Source organism: Passer domesticus, chromosome Z (assembly GCF_036417665.1).
Source record: "Passer domesticus isolate bPasDom1 chromosome Z, bPasDom1.hap1, whole genome shotgun sequence".
Classification (NCBI taxonomy): Eukaryota; Metazoa; Chordata; class Aves; order Passeriformes; family Passeridae; genus Passer; species Passer domesticus.
In genome coordinates, this window is record NC_087512.1 from 61,308,796 (window position 1) to 61,332,553 (window position 23,758).

The 23,758-nt window shown below is 38.7% G+C and overlaps 2 protein-coding genes across 4 annotated transcripts in view; one reads left to right on the top strand and one right to left on the bottom strand.

The window, feature by feature from the left end:
• Positions 1–4,887, top strand: part of ARSK (arylsulfatase family member K) — a 55,966-nt gene extending 51,079 nt beyond the window's left edge. For all 3 annotated transcript variants that reach the window (XR_010352642.1, XR_010352643.1, XR_010352644.1), the window contains one exon: positions 175–4,887. The gene's annotated coding sequence lies outside the window, so the exon portion shown is untranslated. The remainder of the gene's footprint in view (positions 1–174) is intronic.
• The window catches only part of PCSK5 (proprotein convertase subtilisin/kexin type 5), a 228,560-nt gene that overhangs the window by 31,924 nt on the left and 172,878 nt on the right, over positions 1–23,758 (bottom strand). The window contains exons 21-24 of the mRNA XM_064403772.1: positions 15,436–15,538; positions 7,283–7,419; positions 5,135–5,332; positions 4,735–4,803 (exon numbers count right to left, since the gene is read on the bottom strand). Of these exons, the coding sequence (XP_064259842.1) occupies positions 4,735–4,803; positions 5,135–5,332; positions 7,283–7,419; positions 15,436–15,538 (507 nt within the window). The remainder of the gene's footprint in view (positions 1–4,734; positions 4,804–5,134; positions 5,333–7,282; positions 7,420–15,435; positions 15,539–23,758) is intronic.

Here is a 23,758-nt window from a genome sequence, read left to right on the forward strand (position 1 = left end):
GAGCTAAAGTTATTTGAGAAAACGCTTTAGTCCCCATGTTGTATTTTAGACATAAGAAATAAGAGCCAAGATTTTTATGTTCTTGCATTTTATTGACTGTGAAATTCTCTTTGAATAATTACTATAAGTGGCTCAGAATCTATGCTTTTACCTTATTTTTTTCTCTTGTTCTAGGTGTTGACTTATAGCAACAGGCTTTCTAAAAAGGAAATTTTGACTTTGAAGAAGATGTCTGACATTCATTATGGTTTTAATAGTCTGGAGAAAATCTGAATGCTATCCTGTAGTTATCTAAATATGTGAGTAAGTGAACTTATATTGAGAGGTGGAAGGTAAACGCTGCAATGTCATAAAGAAAATCTCTTCCTTAATATTTTTTGCTGCAGAATTTTGTCTTTCAAAAGCTGCTTTTGTTGAGGAAACTAGATTTAATTTTGTAGACTTCATGATGTTTACTGGCACCCACCAGAAAAAAAAAACATTAAAATTTAATCAAAAGCTAATGGTCAAAGGTAATGAAGAGCTGCAGCTCCCATCTTTCTGCATCAGAGGGAGCAATCATTCATTGCTGCTCTGAAAAGTAGACTCAGCAGGTCCAAAATTGGGTTATAAGAGCTGAGGTACCAAAGGCATAAGGTATCATAAAGACAGTCTTGGCTATGTGGATTTGTGATGTATCCAGTTTTTTAGACACTTTGTCCAATATTGTGCTTGTGTTTGCTTGCACTGAAATAAGGATGTGTTTGAAGCTTTAGAGAATTTAAACATAGATACTGAGGTCACCCTTAAGCCTTGGCTTGTGCCTGTGCGAGAGTCTGCCTTTCAGGTCTCGTGGGAAGTTGAGCATAAGGATGACAATTTAGGCTCCTGTGGCATTGAGCAGAGCCAAGGGCACCCCTGAGCATGTCGGCAGGACAAAGAGAGGAGATGAACTCTAATGTGCACTTGTTTGGACACTGTGTACACAAAACTGTAGATTTTCTGGGGATTAGCGCTGTCTAAGGCAAATTTCATATCAACGTATCTCAGGACTTGTCAGTGTCTTCAGGCAGAATGGTACCTGTGACCATTAAAGATTCTTGATATCCTTAAAATTTGAGTGGCCTCTTAATTAATGAAGTGAAACAGAAAGAAAATAATTAACTGAATTTAAAAGGAAGCATAATTTGTATTTTAACTACAGAGACTTACCTGTCATTGATTAAGTCTCTCTCTCAGAGTTCCTATCTTTGCTCTTAGACTTTCAGTGTTGATACAGTGAGGATATATTGCCACACTGGTGCCTTAAAACAAAACCTACTCCAAACTTGGAGGAAACCAAACAGATTTGACTACATTCCTTGAGGATTCCAGGAGGTCTTACAAACAAACAATATCTACTTTAGTATCCTCACACCTGGTGAAGAATAACCTGCAGTGTTACTTACTGTATGGGTTTTAATTTCTTCTCTGAAATGCCTGATATGCGATGCAAAGTATGAAACCATTACAAAAGTATGATACCTCTGTCTTAATCTGGATGTAGTCACTACTGGTCAAAAAAGAGAGACTGCCCATGCAGACTTGCTCTATTCTGCTGGCATATGGCATCATGCCAGATGGAAGCAATTTTTATTAATTTTATAATATATGCATCATATCTGTGCAAAGCAGCACAACATTGCCAGAGACTGCAGGTGGTGGTTTGAGCTATTATTTGGTGCCTTGTGAAAATGATTTTTTGAGCAAAACTCTTTCAAGCTAGCAGGAAAACAGGCAATTCAGTTATCTTAATATGATTATGTATTCCTCCTAAAAACTAGACTTCTCTCGACAAGAAAAGAGAAAAATATAATAATCTTTGTAATTTGTAGATAGTAAGAGAATAATTTGCATTTTGCTGGTTTAGAATGTTTAGAATTTAAATTGAATAAAATTTCTGTAAGTCTCCTTGGGCTCAGTATAAACTGAAGAAGTTAATTGGTTTTACTTCTTGGAATTTTTGTTGAAGAATCTTAAAGCACTTCAGAAGGAGCAGGTGCAGAATGACTTTCTATGAGAGAATGGTATTCAGTCAGCTGAGGATCCATAAATATGCACAAAGTATATTTGCAGTTGCTTATATGAACAACTACTTTTCAGTATGTGAACTATGGAAATTTTTATTCAAATTGCTATGATTACTACATTCCTTTTTTTCCCCACTGCAGTTTTACCTGAAATTTTCATAGTATTGAACTTTTCCTGCACCTTCTCTACAGAATAGATTAAGTTATTCTAGAATAAATAATTCAGTTGTGTTAAAGGGAAGATAGGACAAAGGGACTGCAAGACCCTCCACCATCCACTTAATTTTAAAATGGAGTCTGTAGAAAGACTGTGAAGATGTGAAACTAAACGTAGCACATTCCTTATTTTCTCACCTTGAAATTTTAGTATTGTAAGTTATTTTTATGGCAGTGTAATTTCTCTAAAGCTTGCAAAATAATAAACTTCTTGTGGGAGACAGACATGAAAGTTTTTTGTCCTTCAGGGGTTTTTAAATGAAAGTTTCTAAATACATCATCTTTCTGATTAGACATGAGAAAGCCATTACTATACTTAACTTATCTATGAATGAAGTTGTTGATATGCCTGAAAACTCACTGAATGTTAAGAGTAAAAATACAAGCAAATATTTACCATACAATGTAGACAGATATAGGTATCTACAATAGCTACCTGACTTATTTTAAGTTGAGGCTTACAGGTTCTGATTCTGATTTATTTCAAGAACACATTATAGTTTGCAAAGTCTGCTTGGGACTGTGCTTTTAGGCCACTACTGTTCTTCTCTTCCAAGTAGAACAGTAAACCAATATCTGACTCTCAGTAATATATGCATCATGAGCACCAAAGGCTTTCCTTAACGGAATACTTGTAAATAAACTCTGGCATTTTAATACTTCTGACTTTACACAACAGTGAAAATTAATTCAGTATTTCTTTTACCTACATCAATTTTTTTGATCATTGAAGCTCTTAAAATGCCTCTTTTAAATCAGAACTTTGAGTGCAAGTAGTTGAAAATATGTAATAAATGTTATGGATTATTAATATTTAAGAGATGAGTGATCCTCCCAGGAAAAAGTGAAACAAGTATAACCCCTTTTCCTGTATGCCAGCTGACCATGAACAGCCTTACAGTCTCCTTATGCACACCTATTAAGTTCATAACAAAGAAAATCTTCCTCTGAGTCACTTGAAATTACTATATTTTTTAAAAATTGCTATTCATACATATCAAATATCTAACTAATTCAAAACACCGATTGCCACTACACAGTTTCACAAGAAAAACAAATAATTTGAAGTCACAATCACTGTAAAAACCACAAAAACTATTAGCATGGGGAAGTAACATCTGGTAGCACCAATAAAAACAGGTATTGAAACATAAACTCTCCCTTAACTTCTCCTCCCCTCCGCCAAGCAGGCAGCTGCCATGAATCTGGATAACACACCATACAAAAAGGAGACCACAGTGTCGTTGCATTCATGTTAAAACCACCTCTTCATTCAAAATATTGACAGGGGCAGTTGTAGTCACAGAGGAAACCCTTAGGCTTGGCTGGACTCACACGGAATGGCTGGTCACCAGCATCACAGGAAATTTTTTATGGTATCACATACTAGATCGGACAACTGGCAGAAAGAAGGAATTATCTTATGGTAAGTTAGGTATGCCAGTTAGTGTAGCCAGAATAAGAGCTGGACAGACAGTTATGGTTTAGAGCTCATTGCAGACAATGGCATGCCAATACTGTGCTAAGTTTTGCAGAACTGGTAACTCAAATCCGGAAAATGTCCCAGCCGTGGATGGCAGCTCTGAATGTGAGGGATACATTTTTTTATGGAAAGGGCATATTTGTACATCCATATTTGTACATCCACTTCTGGAACATGACAAAGCAGAATCTGTGCTTGCCTGGAGGAGAGTGCCACACCTCTTTAACAGACTTCCATGGGACTATAAGTGTTCACCCATGATTGCACCCACTGCACTTGCTGACTTCTTAGGAACAGTCTCACTTTCTCTGGATATTTGGATAGGAGGAGAACCCCCTGAAACTGTAGGGCAGCTGCAACAGCCACATGGCAAGCACTTTGTGATGTGGAAGCTGAGATTCCACCTGAATCCCAAAGCCCTCTTTTTATTTAGCACTGCTGGCTGCATTTTCAACTCAGTGTATTTCCTTTCTTTTCTGTTTCACAGGAACGTCAAATGAACTGCACATGGATGAATTAGCCTGCACCAACCTTGAAATGTATACAAGGAATTTTTTAGGGCAGCAGCAATTATTGTAATAAATTGCTCTTGAATGAAATTTAAAGATTGTCCTTATGTCTATATCCTTGAAGAAAAAGGACAGGGTGGCAATCTGTTTTGAGGTGTAGAAAATTCTGGGTCTGATAGTTTAATAGCTTTAGAAAGTCAGTAAATCTTTGAGTATGGCTTTCAAACAGAAAAAAATAAAAGTTCTGCAAATTTTAATAGCTAAATTATTAGAAAATTATTTTTGTTTATGCTGACTATAAATTTTAGAAATTTATTTCAAAAATAAATATAGCATGGTATGTAATTTACTTGGTGAGAAGCCACCTGCACCAATGACTAATTGCTCATCAGCATGCACTTAAGCTAATAACAAAGTGAGGGGAACTGAATTTTCCCTACTTAAGAATAACAATGAGGTTGATTGATGGATTATTTACCCTGTCTGCAGTTCTGGCATCCATCTGAACATGGTATGCAGTCTTCAGAGTCAGGATCTTCGACTTCACCTGTGTTTTGCAAATCATTAGTTTAATTCTAGATAATGCAACATTTGGAAGCACTCAGCAAGTTCCTGGAAATAAACTTGATTCAAATATAAAAAACCAGAAAGACTCATGGAAATTTGTTTTCTCATTTGTTTTTGCATAACCCACTAAATTTGAGGAAAACACTTACTTTACCAGAACATGATACTAGAAGAGGGTCAGAGCTGGAATTTGAGGACCTCAGGCCATGGTCTGAAGACTGTGTATATCAAAACATTTTTTAATATGCTTATGCAGATTTCTGTAACAATTTCAATAGAGTATTTGTTATCTCTTACTGAAAGATGCTTACCTGCTCTACAAGTATGCTTCTGACACACATTTTGAGTAAGGTAGTAGCCTCTGAAACACCTTTTGCAGTGGCTGGAGTTCAGGCATATCTCACAGTGGGCAGGGCAAAGCACACAGGTATGCTTCAAGTGGTAGTGACCCGGAGGACAGTTGTCTCTGCACTCCCCATGATACAGGAAACGTTCCACCCCTCTTCTGTCTGTGCGGCAAACAAATGGGAAAAATTTGTCAGGCACGGAGGGCATTTGGGGTCTATAGTCCTGCACTAGAGACACTGACTAAATTTTACAGTTTTACACCAAATGAGATGTATAAAAGTTTCAGGATCTTTTCACATTCCTGGGGATTTATGGCATGTAAAATGTCAAGCTAGAGAACAATTACTCTTTACATCCATCAATCTAATTAAAAAAACCCCTAGATTTTTCCATCACAGAATTCTCTTGCAGAGGACAAACAAGTATTTGTAATGCATTGTACATGCAAATGTACAATTATTATTTGTAAAGCAAAATGGCCCACTTCACCTTTGGAAAGAGTCAATCTGTCCCTAGAAGATTAAACTGTAATCCTTAACTCAGTGAAATCATCTAGATTTGAATTTAAATAGCAGATGTGCAGCACTAGCTATTAAAGCACAAACATTCTCTAATGCATGAGAACTGGGAGGTCTCCTCCTCCAAGTCCTGCTGAGTCAAGCCTGTGAAAACACATATAACTTCGTGCGCAGCATGGGGAAACTTCTAATCAGTTGCCCTACAGTAGAAATTACATATATAACTGTGTTAAGTGTATTTCATTGCCTTAACTGCAGACCAAGAATTTGCTTATCAGAATTTATTTTTGGAAATGCAGAGAAAGGAGCTTTACTAGTCAATAATGATGTACCATAAAACAAATTTAATTTTATTTATTTTACTTTTCATGCACAAATCTTTAATTTTCTGGCCTCCTTAGGGTGCGAGTCTCATCAGCATCTTAATTTCCTGATTCACAGAAATTCAGAATATGTCTTGCTGTCCTCCATAAGGGAGAGACTTGGGGAACAATAATACAGACTTGGTCTCACATTAGACCTGAAGTTCCATTTGAAAACTTCATACACTGAGTCACATTTCCCAAAGTGAGAAAGTCAGTCTTATCATCAGTATGACTAATTAATGCCATGCTAGTGTTTCCTTGCAGTTTACATTCTTATTACTAAATAAAGTCCATGCTATTGTTGATTAGGACTGAAATGGAAGTAGCAGCTGAAATGAAAAGGCTGTGAATCCATTGTGAACCCTCAGAACACAGCTCATAAAATATTAGTCTTTATTATAAATTACATATTAAATACTCATTTCCAAGGACAGTTCAGACTAGTTGCACAGTTCAGACTAGTTGCACATACTTGCTGGTAATAGCTTCAGGTTTTTGCTTATCAAATATTAGAGAGACAATAGGAAATAATTTTTAAAACTTAATTTCCAAAGGAGAAGAGGTTTTTTTTTGGAATTTCTACAAAATTAACTACATTAGCCCTCCTCTCAGTGTAAGATCTATAAAAATATGTGTTGGTGATAAGCTTCTCTTTGAAAACCCTGTTTGTTCTACTCTAGGGACTCAACATTCTGCTCTGGGTTCCTCCAGTGGAACCCACCACACTTATTTTTTAGCCTTTCCCAGAGAGATGCTTAGGAAAGCAGCCTGGCTCCCTACCTGCTTGAGCAAACTGGCTCCATTTCAGTATAGCACATCCTGTGCAGTGGGTGGGGGAAGCATGTATGGAGCTTTCTTTTCCAGAAGCAGGCTATGAAGGTTTTCTGGGTTTTTGTTTTGTTTTGTTTTGGGGTTTTTTTTTTTTGTTTGTTTGTTTGGTTTGTTGTTTTTTTTTTCTTGTTTCAGTTTCAGTTAACATAGCTCCTATTAAAAAAAACACCAAGGGAAATGCATGAACTTGAAAGGACAATACAGAGATGTGTTTTCCTATACTTAAAAAAAATTGAGTTCAATTCCCTTCAGAGTCACAAGAGGATTATGATACAGATTGGTAGTAAAAGCACTACTCATTTTATTTGATCTAACAACTAGCCCTTAAGAGCTGAGGGAAAAAGGAATTCGAAGGCCAAGGGAGGGGGAAAAGCTGGCAAAATGAAATCTTGCTTACCTGTTCCGCAAGTGGTGCATTTGTTAGGTTCACTTCCACTGCAGTCCAGGCAGGTGTGATGGCACAAGTGACAGTGCTGTTTGAATTCAAACTTTCCCCTGGGACATTGCATAACACAGCGGCCATCATCAAAGACACTTTTAAAGAAGACAGAGGCATGATTACAAATTTAGCTACTGTTTGTTCATTAAATCTAAAGGAAACTAAAAAGAAACTCAATAAATTTTTCTCTCATTCTATTTACAATCCTTGAACTTCAAGACTTTGTTTTTCTGATCTTATTCATAGTATTTACTATATGAAAAATGTTTTAAACATGAATCTTAGACTTCAAAGACCACTTTTTGGTCCTTTACCTAGCTGTCCTTATATCACAATCTCTGACAGTGGTCCCATGTGTCTTCTAAAAGGAAAGTAATACTTGATCTTTGTGAAGGACTAACCCATCTGTTTTACTTTTAATATTTTTAAGCCTTTAGAAAGTACTATGGCGTCAGTAATACAATCTTGTACATGAAGTCATATGTCTATCTGAATATTCAGCCCTCAGGAGTTCTGTTTTTAGACTTACATGTTGTTGAGTCTTAGGAATGTTATTTAGCAATTTAGTTTTCCCACTGAAAAACTCCTAACCATGCTCAACTACCCGTCCTCCCTCTGCCTCCTCTGCTGGGGATGGAGAGGAGAATTGGATGGACAAAAGGTAAAGATCACCGGCTGAGATAAGAACAATATACTGGAAACAGCAAAGAAATAAGAAAATGAACAGCTACAGAATCAATTATAAAGCTCACAGCAGCTGAGCAATTCTCATGCCAGTGCTCACAACTGTACCACCCCTGACAACACCTGACTGGCCATGCCGTGCCTGGAAAGGGACCCCTTCTCGCACCCCTGGAGCTAAGAGTGCAGCAGTTTAGAAGAACTTCCAACTCCTAGCCCTGCCTCTCCTAACTACTGCAGAAATTAACTCTGTCCTGGCTGAAACCAGGACATGATTCATCTCTGTATCATCTGTGACTTGCCCATCTGACACCTTCCAGTTACACACACACACACACACACACACACGTGTGTGTGTATACATGCACGAGCACAGGTATAATTTCCATAGTCAACGGCTGTCCCTCCAACATGTCTGTTAAATTCATCTAGTCCAAGACTGTGGGTTTTGCCCATCCTAGACCTTCCAGCACAGGAGGGCTGGTGTGCTGTCAGCTGGCTGCTACGTGAGGAACTCACAATTAGTATATCTGGAACTGGCTATACTTGTTGTCCCTGGTAGTTATGGAATACTCTGTGTGTATGTAGTGTCATTCAGCAACAAATATTATACAATTCAACATTACAGACTGTTCTTACACAAAAAATTAAATCCCCTTGTGTAACACATCGTGTATCCCTGGCCCTCTATCCTCCAAGTCCACCAGGTCCCACGGATGGATTTTCCTTTGCTTGAGGCAGGACTATTCAACCTATCTTCCATAACATTCCTCATATGCACCACGGAGACTATATCCCCTTCTACAGTATATGGGTTTTGTTTAGGCAGGATGAGCTAAACTGGTACAGGCACAGGTGTTAATTAACCATGTGGCCTTTGCTTTTGACCTGTGTTGCCAATGATCTTTTTCCATTGATCTAACCACCTCCACAGAGAGTTTGCTATCATTCATTGAGTCAGTGTAAACGTAGAGAGAGTGCTGGCCATTTCTCTCATTAAACGATATCTACAGCCAGCTGAATTGCTTTCAGCTCTGCAATTTGACATGATCTACCTCAATATCTTCTGTGACTTGCTGTGTAGAACTCCCTACAGTAGCTTTCCACTTTCAATGTATCCCTACAGTATGGCAGGAAAAATCAGTAGAGAGATTATAGTACTTTTCATTTTCTTTCAGCCAATTATATTGTGGGACATCTTCAGCCTCTCACTTTCTCCTTCTCTGATGATGAAATTTTCACTTTGGGCCAGTTCACGATGGCTTCCAAGATCTCTAGGCAATTGTGGTTTCCTGAGGTCACAATGTGATTGGTACAATCCACTTATTCCATGTAGAATGGTGGATGATGTGTGGAAGGGACTTCTCTTTGAAATCCAGACATTTGCTGGCAGTCAGAATGCTGAGAGGAGCTGTGTTTCTTTTAAAACAGCTCGAACCTCTTCATAAGCTGTCAGCATGTCCTTTCCAGTTGGGGTGTAGCACACTTCAGATCTGCTGTGTCCCTGACTCCAGAACCCTGGTGGTTGTCCTCTACTCTCCCCTGAAGATGTTTGCCAGAGACTTCAGGAAGGACCATTCTCCCTGGCTGCAGTGTAGACCACATTTTTTACAACCTGTCCTGTCCTGACTGGCCCAGGGGCTACTGCATAAATCTCCTATTTAATTTACTCAAAAGCTTGTAGCTATTCAAGACCTCTAAAAACCATTCTTCTTTCCTGCCCCATGATAGAGAGGATGTATAATCTGACTTTAATCTGGAATACGCATACTCCAAAACTCCACAGCACTTAGGGAAAGCTCACGGGGTTTTCTAGCTGTTTGTTCTGGACATAGCTGCTGTTTTGTTGACAACATCCATTTTAAACTGACAATGTGCCTCTTGTCATGTAAAACCTTTGGGATGATCTGAATTATCTTCTTTCTAATTTTCCTAATTCTCTAATTTTCCTCCGCTATGTTTCCCCAAACAATGATGTTATCAATGTATTGCAAGTGTTGTGGAGGCTATGCCTTTTCTAGTGCAGTTTGGGTCAGTCCATGGCAAATAAAGGGGCTGTTTCCACCCTTGGGGTGAGCACCTCCAGCTGTACCAAATGCCCCTCCAGCTAACTGTAGCCTTCACTCTTCTGCTGAAGGAAAGGAGAAAAACAAAATTGCAATAATGATGGCACTACTCTGCTCCTTGGACTCCAGTTTGTAGTGAAGTTCCAGCAGTGGTCAGTAGCAGTGTGACTTCCTTCAGGCTGTGACAGTCCACTTGTCAGTCTCCACTGCACTTACACACTGGCCATATGGGACTACTAAAGGGTGAGTGAGTCTTGCTGGCTGCTCACCGGATCTCCAATTCAGGACCCATCTCATGGCTGGGGTTCAGAGTCCCGGCTGGTGTGGTGTTATCAATGATGCACTGCTGTGGTAGTGATGTTTTTTATTCTGCCCTCAGCAGTCCCACAGCAGGAGGGTTCTCTGAGAGTCCAGGCAAGGTGTTCAGCTCTTTAACTTCCTCTGCCTCCACATCAGCTATCCTAAAAGCCCAACTCTGACTTTTGGGTCCTTGAAATATCCTCTCTTGAGGCAATCTCTGTTAAGGATTCATGAGACCTCCAGGCCAGTCACAATGGGGTGTGTTTGCCATTCATTCCCAGTCAGAGTCACTTTAGATTCCAGTACAGTCATGTGTTGAGATCTCCCTCTCACCACAGAGACAAGGATGGATTCTGCCCCTACATATCTTGATGACATCAGGGTACACTGTGCACTAGTATCAATTAAAACTTTATACTCCTGTGGGTCTCAATTGCCAGGCCATGAGATCCACACAGTCCAATAGATCTGATTGCCCTTTTCCTCCCCCTGGCTAGAGGCAGGGCCTCAGAATATTTGTTGCTGGCTTCTTGTAAATACAAACTGGAGAACTTCAAGAGGATTGGAAGTAACAACATCTCTTTTGTTTTTTTCTGAGTACTTGTCCAGTGGAAACTGAAGAGGCATTTATCCTTGAAGAATTTCCTGTGGTGGTTGTTCTTCCTCTCAGCTCAGGTACCCATGTGGCCAGGGCAGAGGTGGGTTTTCCATCCCTCTTCCTCATGTCTTCTCTGTAGTCACACAGGAGAAAACACAGGTTACCTCGTTGTGTGTACTGCCTTTTCCACACAGCGGGGCACTTGCTCCTGGTAGCAGAGGATCTAGTCTGCATTGGTGGGGCATGGGTGTCTCTAACTTTCTTGAGGCTTTCAAATCTGTCCAAAGTCTTGGACAATCTTTCCACAAGGTCCTGATTCCTCTTCATTCATAATGAAACAAACAGAATTAGTCTTGGATTTCAACTTCTGTGCAGTATAGGAGCAGCTGCTACCTGCATGTGTTCCCCTGTTTCAGCTGCAATTTGAGTGGTTATGGTGCCAGTTGGTCTGATTTCCTCCTCCTTTCCCTGAGGGCACTGTCTTGTCTTGACCTGTGTCCAATAAAGAGTAGGCAGGGTCCAGAACACTGCAATAAGTTGCTTGTTTATGGAGTTGCCCCAGCATTTTCCTTGCAAATGTTCTATCCGTTTATTAGGGTCCTGTGGTTGTTCAGGAGTGAAGGGTGAACTTCCAAACCATTTGGAGAGAATTTTCCCCCACAGAGTGTCATTTTCTCCCATATTCTATGACACTCAAATCTACTCACACTCAGATCAAATCTTTGAATGACCTTCCTAGAAATCTCTTTCTTGACCCTAAATATGGTTTAAACCACACCGAGGAGACATTCTAGACAACAATAAGAACATGTGTTCCTTAACATCCAAAGGAAATAAAAACTTCTCACAAGCTGTCTGAAGGAGAAAAGGGAGGTAAAAACACGGGAAAAATAATCCACTGCTGTTCTCCCACAGGCTGGGTATGATTATTAATGTATTCCCAAAAGTAGATAAGGGTAGAAGATTCCCTGAGATAAGGGTAGAAAAGCAGCTTTGGATACGTATCTGTCCTGGATTGCCAAGCAAATTGTTTTCTGTTTACCTTCTGCATGGCAGCTGTCTTCTGTTAAGTGGACGGTTTTCCTTATTGCTTCCACAAACGGGGAGACATCTGCTGATAACAGGCTATGGAATGTCACTCCAGGACTGATAAGAACTACAGCATCCCTTTGTGAGATGCTCTGCCCAGAGGGAGGAGCCAAGCATTCCTACTCAGGTATAATGTGGAGATTCTGGAACACCAGCATGGCTTCTCCACTGGGTTTCCCAGAGGAACAGCTGCTCTCTTCTTCTGGATCTTCAGAGGAAGACTACACCCTTCTACAGGATCCCTGCTCCAACAGAACCACACCTGATATTCTAGGAGGACTGCAGCCACAATTCCAATTGGACTGCTACCAGTACCCTGACCAACAGGGTGTCAGGTCATGTTCTGACTCTGTTTCTGACTGTTTTAGTTTACTGCATTGTTCATTTTATCTTTTTTTTTTTTTCTTCCCTATTAAAGAACTGTTATTTCCTGCTCCTATATTTTTTGCACAAGAGCCCCTTAATTTAAAATTTCTAGCAATTTGGAGTTGGGGGGGGGTTTTATATTTTCCATTTCAGGAGAGGCTCCTGCCTTCCCTAGCAGACACCTGTCTTTTCAAACCAAGACAACATCCCAGATAACCCTCACTTCCCTTGATGTTATTATGTCATAAGCTGCTATCACACAGTACAGAAAGAGAGCAATCCTGATCCTCCTCCCTCCTCTGAAACAGAACATTGTGAGGAGCATATAGAGCATATATGGAGGCACATACAGGGTCAGGTACCACACCCATAAACTACACAAATGCTCAAGTCTATTGTTATCTCAACCCTTCATGCCCCACACTGGATGCCAAACAGGGCTGTTGTGGTTTAGCAGTGAAATACCCCAATTTAGTGCTCCCACCAAAACACTCCAAACTACATGTTTCTTAACTCAGTCTCCCATCTCTGGCCCCGTGGTGGGATGGAGAGAATTGCAGGCATGAAAGGTAAAGAACATGGGTTGAAACAAGAGCAATTTACTGGAAACAGCAATGAAAATAAAAATGAAGAGTAACAGCAAGAATATCAATAGCGGGGTGTACAGCAGTAGAACAATTCACATGCCAGCACTCTCCTCTATGCCATGGAATCCCTGACAATACTTGACCATGCCACACTCTGTGGCTGTAAAGGGACCCCTTCCCCTGCCCCTGGAAATAAGATCAGGTAGCATTGAATAACCTCCCAGCCCTAGCCATGTCCCTCCTGTCTGCTGCAAAAATTAACTCCATCCTGCCTGGAACCAGGACATACATCTACCTATAAGTACATAGGAGTTTGACTGCTAAATGATTTCCTTTTGCTGGATAATTAAACATTTGCTAAAGAATCCTTTCATGTGATGAAAATGTATGGTCCATTTTCCACCTGCTTCTTAATGTCTACTGTTTTAATCCGCTTGGGAGAAAAATAGAAATGCATCAATTAGTGCATCATTCATAGGCAACTGAAAGAATTTAAAATAAGTTACTAGATTTTGACAGTGTTTTCCCTCCTAAGACAATAAGAAAGGAAATGCTGTAATCCTCTACATTTAACTGCTTTGACCACTTTGGTATCTGAGGACTTGGGATTCAGTTTCTAGAGAAGCTGAGCAACATTTTGGTCATTAGTACAGACTTTGAGTACACCTAGACAACGATAAGTTTTCCATTATATTAAGATAGGACATGTTTTCTTGGAGTCAACCAATGGCATTATTAGAGAATATCTGAAATATGTCTTCATAAATTTCATTTGGTATGATAATTTTCAGATTTTTTATGAAAGAAAAGGAGAAATGTGACAGAGGTACTGGAGTTAGCTGGGCTATGCTTATATGGCATGCAAAATATTAGTTCAACTATATGTGGTAGCTCTAATGATAGCCGTTCTTACAAGCAGCTCTCACAGTGGTAAAGTACATTTTTTTTCCTCTTTGTTATGTTGCCCTTAATGGGAAACACCTGGTCAGATCTTGTCACTAACCTTGGCTCAAACTGTAAACAGATGGACAAGGAATTTTGTGATAATCAGTTTGTCGGGGTAAAAAACTACAGTTTCTTTTTTTTCTTTCAGAAAACCCAAAATAACAAAACAAAACAAACCCAGGTAGCAGCATTTTCATTTATCAACCTATCTGACAGAAATTTTATTATTAAAATGAGTTGACATCTATCCTGAATTTTCATAAGGGGCTCTTGCCTCTGGCAAGGTTTCTCTGTGTTATTATTTCATTTACTATAGACTGTTCCATTTAATAAGACTTTTTCTAGCAGCTTTTTTAATGTGCAGAAGGGTCTCAGAAAGCTTTTTGAAACCTCAGACATCACAATTCAGAATTTTTAGAGAATTTATCATGGTGGTTAGAGCAACGTCCTTCCAACAGATCTCTGAGACTGCATTACTGCAAACACCTCAGTGGTTCAGCATAATGATGCTTTGTTCCTTCTTTGCTTTGTAAATATCTGCATGTGAGGCTCACAATACAGATTGTGAGGAAGGAACAGGCAATCTAACTTAAATGCCTTTGTGAATGAGAGAAATCCACTCCACAGTCCAAAACTCTGTCCAGATTTTCTCTGCTCACATTTCTGATGTAACAGAATTTAATAATGTTCCTCACTTACAAATCTGTTTGGACTCCATTGCTCCTGGTATGTCTTTCACTGGCATAGTCATATAATAGATATTTTCAGGGCAAAGTGCAGAACTCTTAGGGATTTTGTTTCCTTGTCTGAGAGGATCTCATCCTGTTTTCATAGTAGTGGAAATGTCAGTTGGCTACAAAACAATCCAGTGCAACATAACCAGAGTTGTTTGTGTGAGAACACAGCTATGGGTAGGACGTGTATAGAACCAGTAGTCTTCTGGAATAGATGTGGCATGACCTAAACATAAACCTCTGATTTGCAAAACCCTGTGGAAAAGCTTCTTTCTTGTTCTCTTCAATCCTCATGGCAGATTAGAAGTATCGGCTTAACCCATAACACCTCAGGTAGGGAATGATGTTTAGGTGCTATGAATATCTCCCAGAGTTTGCCTCAGCATCCACACTCATGCCTTGAGCCAATCCTCATAGCTGTATAGAGCTACAGATGCCCTAAGTTTTGTTGTTAAAATTGTCAGTTGTGATTCCAGCAATTATGATTTAGAAAGGATGATAATGAAAGAAAGACTATTTTACATATAGAAAGGATTTTTTTTTATCTATGGGAATCATGCTGCTAAACGTTAATTGCTTGTGTAGCCAGCTATTTTGTTTATATAAAAATTGTTTTTTCAAGTCCTGTGGATTTTTTTGCCCTAGACACTTCTTGCTTCCATATTCTCTGCTAAAAACAATACAGCCACTTCTCCAGATGATAATGCGACGTTTTTGTACTGCACTGGTGCTGGGAGACAATTACCTTGTGAGTGCGCAGCTGATGCAGTTGTCTAACTCAGGTCCAATGCATTTCTGACAGGATATGTCACACAACTGGCATTCTTGGGAATCATCAAGATATTCGCCTGGTAGAAAAAAAATTGTTTATTTCAGATCAACCTTCTCACAATTAAAACACACAAACAAAAAAACCCTGCAAACAAACAAACAAACAAACAACAACAACAAAAAAACCCCAAATCAAACCAAACAAAAAAAACCCCAACAAACCGGGAAGAGAAAAAAACAAACAATCTTTCCAGGCTGGAAAACATAGTGATGAAGAGGAATTGGATCTATTTTTAATTACTGGAATGAGCACATTTCCCTGTGGCATCAGGAAAACAAGTACTGGGTCCCTTGGGGAACCAGGACAATCACACCTGTTTGTTTGTTTGTTTATTCTTTTCCACGTGAATTTGAGAAAGAGTGATTTTTGTTGTTTTTGTTAATTTATTTTACATCAGTTGAAGTAATGAGACTCTTAAGATTCACGAGTTACATGAAAATTAGTGCTCCTGAGGAGTATTTATTATGTAATGCCTTTTAAGCTTGATTTCCAGCTGCAGGTTAAAGAGTTTGCTGTCATGGGTGTGGGTATGTTACATGAGGAGATGGACTTCAGCAAGCTTCCATCAGCCAGAAACCTGCTGGTGCTTCCCAAACCTCTCGCTGTAGCATACTATGTCTCACTCCTGGGCTGCTGAAGGTAGATTCCCTACCTAAAAGACCTAGGCTATAATTTTGGCTGAATTGAAACTTGGTGCAAAAGTGCACAATTTTGACTTGAAAAAAATTTTATATAATATGGATTTCTACCTCAAAACTAAGATAAAGATATAAACATTTCCAGATCATGAATACACTAGTAGAACCATGCTGCTGAAGTGCAAAGTTTGCTTCTTTATTTGCTGAATATTAATTAAAACACTGGTACAAACTGGTAAGCTGCATGTCTAATAACACTTAGGGCAGAGATTTGGTAAGTAGTATGAATACTTTATCTCTGTGCAGCATCATGTAGGGACAATAAACTGATTTATCATACAGTTTTATAAAGCTCAAGATTGGGTCTTTTATGTCAGTTTGTTTTGGGAAAATTTATTATAACCAAGTCTATATATTTAAGGAATTGGCTGTTCCTCCATTCTTGAGTAATGGAAGAGGCTGGGCAAAAAGTCCTATATAATACATAAAACCTGCAGTTTCTATGGATACTTCAATATCAAGCAACTCTTTCCACTTGCATTGCTGCTGGAAAATCCAGATCTGGCAAATATAGTGAACTTTAGGAATCAAAACACAAATATGGAATGACTCGGGTTTGGCTCTCACTTGCGGTACGTTCCTGACATTTGAAGAGCAAAGGCACCGTACAAGCAACCACTTATGCCAATTTAAAACAATGTAGGGAGGAAAAATTTTCTAAAATACTGCAAATTATGTTCTCTGTCGTGTTTTTAACAGTGGTGTTTTTACATATTAAACAGCAATTAAAATTTATAATAGTTGAAACCTCTGGTATGAGATATGAGCAAGGTTAGTACTTACATACCTAAGGGGATGGGAACAGTATAATTATAAAGACAAACTGACTGGAACATCCAGCCAACGCTGGGTGAAGCCTGGGGTACCCAAAATGTAGGCAGAGATGTAATATTTGTTTTGTAATGGTTTGTGTGTCTTCTAAAGAGAGGAAAAAAGTAAAAGAGAAGCCAAAAGCCAGTGATAGAACCACATAAACCATGAAGACAATGCTTGTCAGAGGTTGGTCTGGGATCAGTGCAATCTGGGAAGAAGTTCAGACTGTGAGAAAATGAGGAGTCTCCTTGAGATCAGGGAAAAAAGAGTCTTTGAATGCAAACATATTCAGACATTTTATAGTTCTCCTTATCCAAAGAGCAATTTGTTTACATCTACATCTTTCTCTCTATATAGCTATGTTTCTATTTCCATGCATTTATGCACTCCCTTGCATGCCCATAAAGGCCAAAACTTGAATTGTGTAAACTGACTAGTTCCATGGAACTGGTGCACCATTTCTGAACTGCAGTACTGCATTTTTTGGAGAAATTACTTTATAGCGGATGAAACTAAAAGCATTAGAAATGTTGTTAGACATATAATTCAGTAGGATTCTAAATTTTTCTAGATGCTGCCCAGATAACATTGTTGTATTAATGCATATCTATCATAATATTAAATATTTATAATTCTCACCATCTAGAAAAAAATAATGTGGCCTTCAGACCACTGACAGATTTGATTAATGTAAGTCTTTTGAGCCTTTTTGACATGTAGCCAGAGGATGTAACATGGAATCCCATGTTCTCAAATGTTTTATGAGATTTCAATATATCATTGTGTCTAGGAATAGTACTCCCCAATTCTCTGACCTCACTGAGATTTATCTAAACTAGATATCGCTTGCTTGCTTTCCTTCCCCTACTCTTTCCCCTCCCCCTTTCCCCTCCAGGGCTGGAGTTGAAAATTAGAGGCACAAAAATGTGAAAATCACAGGTGGCGATATGAACAATTTACTGGCAACAGCAATGAGATAATAAAACAGTAACAGCTATGATGTTAATAACAAAAGGTTGAAATTATTTGCATGGTAAATAAAAACTGGATTGTTTTGCCCTCCACCCTTTCTCTCACCACCAGAAGGAGAGAGCAAGTCCCTTTGCTTGCTCCTCAAGTGATGTGAGATGGTATCCAATAAGGGTCTGGCCATGCCCCCTTCCCAGATAGTGTAGAAAATCAACTTTGTCCTGCCTGGAACTAAGACAAATCTTATAAATATATGTATATTTATTGATATTTTATATATATATATAATATAATATTATATATATGAGTGTGTGTGTGTGTGTGTGTGTGTGTGTGTGTGTGTGTGTGTGTGTGCAAATTGTTTTTAATATAGATATATAGACACACACACATATTTGGGCAATAATACAACCAAGAAAAAAAAAAGCATTATCTGAAAAGATTTTCCATTGCAGGCCTGATGCTTGAGTTTTTTATTCTATTGGATTTACATAATTGGGAAATCTGTAAGTGTGGCTTTATTACATAATTGCTATTCTGATGATGTTTTTTTGATATGTATTAGAAAATTTTTCTATTTCTCCATTACTTTATTTTCCTGTAGTACCTGTATGCTTATCCTGTGTGCCTATCCACTGGACCTAAGCTACTAATTCAAACTATGCATTCACATACAGCAGAAGTACTTTAAAGGTTTTAGTTATTTGTATGTTATGCCTTTCAATGGAAGTGGTGTAATTCATTTCAGCTGTGCTTGGAATAGTGCTAGGAAGACCAGTTCTGTGGCTCTGAACTGAAGCATTTTGATGAATACTATTACAAGAATGTGCACCAGAAAATACTTACATATTTGGCCATCTGAATTGCAAATCACATCTAGAACTGTAGATCTGACATGCTAACAAAATAGGTTTTGCTGGATATTCAGAGTTAACACTGAAATTCAAAAAAGAAGACTTTTAAGCTATTCTGCAGGGCAGGTTCAACTATCTGCCAGAATTCCTTGTGAACGATTCACCTAGATAAATACAGGCTGCCAAAACCTCAATCCTTTTATTTTTTTCTGTATTGGAAATACATTTCTGTCTAACATACCTACTAGAGAAATACATTCAGCAACATGTCTTCACTTAGCTTTCAATCAGGCAATGATCATCAGTTACTTTGGATCATCTCATGTTTATCATTCATTACTGTGTTAATTCTGCTACCTTGTTACCTTGTTTAAAAACATTTGTCACATTGTTCAGAAAAAAAGGACTTGGAGATGTTGTAGGAATAATGCTATGTTAACAGAATTGATTCCTCATAATAGGACGATTTCAATGTATAATTTTTGTGTCCCTAGTTAGAAATGTTTAACTCCATCTGGGCTACATCAGGTTTCAGGCTGTGCCTTTAACTGCATACAAAATCCCTATACTTAATGCTCAGATCCCATCAGTTCATATGATGCATTTTAAAGTGAGGTAAGAATTATTCCTCCCATTAAGCAGATAGAAACCTGAGTTGCAATAATACAATCAAATTAGTTTGCAATAGCAAACTAGAACCTGTCTTTCCTGAGTCCCAGTCTGGAGAACTTGTCATGGCTGCCAAGTCATTCTATGTTTTTGCATAATCAGCATCACATATACCTTTATCTTGTCATTATTTCTTTCTTGCTTTCCAAAACCTGCGCCATTCATTGAGAGCACATGATATTTCAGGACATCAATTAGATGAGGGTGTGAATATCCTTGTTAGTTATGCATGGAGGTTTTATGTGCTGGCTGTCATAAACCCTTTTCTCTTGTACTCCCTCTGTGAGACTTATTCACTGCAAGTCATGTGTTACTTCTCCACTTTGTTTGATCAAAACATCTCTTTATCTAATTTAAAAACGTTCTTTATTGTCTATAGCATTGCTGCAAGGGTTTTTCCTTAAAATCAATGGAACAAACGACCTTATTTCCTCCATTTTGATTGTTTACTTTCATGAAAATCTGGATATGGATTTCATACTGGGGCTCTTTGTATGTAGTCTTATGCGTTATAAAGGTTTGACAAAGCAAACTTTAATTTGCAAAAAAAAAAATACAAACTTCTCAGATTTGCTTTTCATCCATCAGCTGTGAGAACTGGTCTTACAGAGCTCTCTGCTTTTTCTCATGTTTGGCTGTGCTACATTTTATTTTGTCCAGCTTGTGGGATCAGCTCCTTGAGTATTTTAAGAAACATTTATTCATAAAGATTAAGTATATAGCTAAAACTAACTTGTATATAAAAATACATGTAAATTCACTCTGAAGATTCTTTTTAAAGTTACTCCTTTACTTAGACCAAGGTCTCAGTGTTTGAGAGATTACAGCTCCCAGAAACAAATCTTGCCATAATGTCCATGATGTAACATTTTCAAAATGAAGACATTTCCTTTGCCCTCAGATTTGGCAGGTGTACAACATTTGCATCTGGTTTCCAATTATTTGTCTAGCTTCGGTTTTCAGTCCCCTGCTAATTACACAATGTCCAAATTTCTCTCTCTCTATTCAGATGTGCAGAATGGACAAAACTTTTGGGTATTATGAGCTGAGGTGATGAGAAGGATTCAGCATTGGAAGTCTTCTTTTCAGAAGTGCTCTAGGCAGTGACAAATGAGAAGGCTGAAAATAGGCTATTGATTCCTAAGTCACTAAATCTCTCTCTTGTGCCAAGGGGCAAAGCAGGACCTTGAAAAGAATTGAACATCTCTGCCCTGAATAGCTGTGTGATATAATGATTTTAGGATGAAAGGCCCCTTTGTTGCAGGATTAGGTGAGATCACACAGAGAGACTCAGGTTAGCTGTAATCATGATAGTTAGGAGTGAGGAAATTGCCTGTATCAGACTCCACTGTCTTACATAGCCCTCTATGCTTTTTCCTGCAGAATAAAAACATTCATATTAGCCAAAGCTGCCTTATTTATTTCTAACACAGAGGGATTTTCCCTTCCCTTTACAATGTGTACTTCTCACCCCCCTTTTCTATGTAGTATTAATACAATTGTTGTTAGAAACCCATTGAAGAGCCAGAGCCCTCAGCGGTACTCAGTGGGCAGAAACAGACTCCAGAAAGACTTGCTTTAAAACTGCATTTGTATTAATCATATGGATGCCTGGAAGCATAAGCTGGCTAGGTTCATGGTTTCTGCCTTTTCCTGTGTAAACACCTATGTCAGAGCCTGGCAAGGTGTTCTGCTGCTCACCTATAGCCTGAAATTTGACAGTCCCAAAAGAAAGGGGGAAGGGGAATGAAACAATCTCCTTGGATTTATGTCAATAAAGCTTTGGTTGTACCCTTCTCACTTGTTGATGGAGGGAGAAATACTACAGCACTCTCAAAATTTTAGATTCACAATGGAAAAAATATGCTCAGCCTCTCCATTTCTTGAACTTTCCAGCTGGAAAATTTCCCGTTTTATGTTTTTAAGCTTCCCATTCTTCATAATAATCAGTAGCCGATAATCTTCTAAAGGGCAGTGGAACAGAAACACCTGAACCTCACTGAAAATTATTGCACAGTGCTGATAGTACTACTTTGGAAAGATAGTTGCATGTGAAATACAAGACCCAAATGTAGTATGCTTTGAGTAAATCTGACATTATGAGCACATAGAACAATAAAGACAGAATTTTTCAGTACTGGAGGAAAAGACATATCAGAGGCAGCCAAGGTAATAAGTGTGTCTTTCTCCTCTGTTATAAAGCAAGGAGCACATATACACAGCCTTCCCTGACCACTGCAGGACTTCTGTAGTCTGACTTGAATAGACACAAACCTGAAGTGCGAAGAGCTGGATGTTTTGGAGCAGTACTTCAGTGGTGTCATCCATCTTAAGCTAAGAAACTTCTGCACAGGCTGTTAATACTGGACATCATTGACTTAATGATGTCCAGTATTATGAGCAGAGATCTGCTGATAATTGGGCAGATTTTACCAGGACAACTATTGTTCCAAGATGTAACAACTAGTACAATAGGTGTGTACAATTAATCAAATGCAATTTCTGCTTAATTTGCAGAGATGAAGACATACTAAAGCCTGAAAGAAACTTTCCATCAAGTTACAAGTACATCCTTGGAAGTAAGGAGCAGATCAAATGAAATCTTTTAATTAGTGGTATAAAAATCTAAATTTTATTCCCATCTGTAACTGTTCAACCTCCTCAATACCCTTATACTGGTGATCTTCCCTTGCTTGAAATCCTCCCCGGTTCCTGGTTTCTGCAATAAGCACCTGTGGATAATTTTTTTTTATGATTACAGATTACATTCTCTTTAAGAATCACATATTCCATGTTGATGAAACAGCTCTTCTAATTCAGATACACCTGCAAAGAGGCTTTGTGACACTGTTCAGCAGCAGGAACTAATTGTGAATCCTTCTTTCAGCCTTGAAAGTGTTCAGAGAGTCTGTGCTAAAGGCGGACACAGCAAGACCAACATTTGCACAACTTCATTTTGGTATGGCCTTGCTCTTGCAGTACGAAAAGGGGCTACTTTATTTGGGAATGAATATTTGAGTTATTTTTGTATTTTTATCCAGCGGCATTGCACATAATGGTCCCTTAGCAAAGTCATGAGCACAACAGCTGACAGCAACCTGATCCATGGGGACTGGTAATCAGAAGCTAGACTTTCCTTCCAACCTACATCTCAAAGAACATCTGCAGGCATCAGGAGAAGGGCAGGGGGCAGGCCAAGGACAATTGTAAATGCCAAATTTATGCAGAACTAAATTGCATTAGTCATGCTCCAGTAAACACTTCAGTGTTACTGTTGAATTTGCATGATAGAGCCATTATTTCTCCTTGGGTAAACAAGTACCCACTGCTCATCAGTGTTCTGGCTTCTCACTGCCAGGCTGATTGGAAAAATGGGTACTTAATTACCTCATTGCTCTCTACTGTGTTTTCTGATGGCTGAGGGCCTTTTTGCTTTGAAAAGTGTTGCTGGTTTCCCAGAAGACCTTCAACAAATCCACCCCCCAAACACTCAGAAAAAAACCAATAGATGATTGTATGAGGTTCATTCTTCTAAGCTTCCCTGGTCATCTTTGGCAGCAAATACATGACCTGCTCATGTATTTGCTGCCAAAACCCAACAAAGACCAGCCTTTGGTGCAGCACAAAGAGTCTGCATTTGTTGCTTACTGGAATTATTTTTAAAAAATACCCAGAGCTTCCTCCCCATATATGTTTTTCTTTGACTACAACTCCCATTCTAGAAGTGAAAATTGTCTCTGTTTTTATGTGCAAACATTGCTTTTTAATCCAGAAAGGAAGTTCTTCAGGATAATTTCAAGCATCGCTCAGATATTAAACAGTAACTCTCTGGTGTTATCTGGTACACTCGCACAGCAGGTGAAAATTACTGCAGCCTCTTTGGCTTTATCCTGAGGACTTCAGAACAATTTTCCTAGTAAGACTTCATGTTACTGAGCTCTGAGAAAACACAGAATGTCCAGGCCTTTGATAGATCCAAATCCTCTTTGCTCATTGGTGTGGCAGCTGTAATGGAAATGTGGGTGTTGGTTGCACTTCCATTGGTTGGATGGTATACTAAGGTTTAGAGCCTTAGTTTGTTCTTAGGGACACTACACTCACAACTCTTTAATTTTTGCCAATGGGGAGGATTTAAGCCCCAACAGATCATCATGATAGGTGGTAGTATATAATAGGATAATAATCTATTTCAATAAAAACCAGAAATCTCACAAATTAGTTTAAGTAAGACAT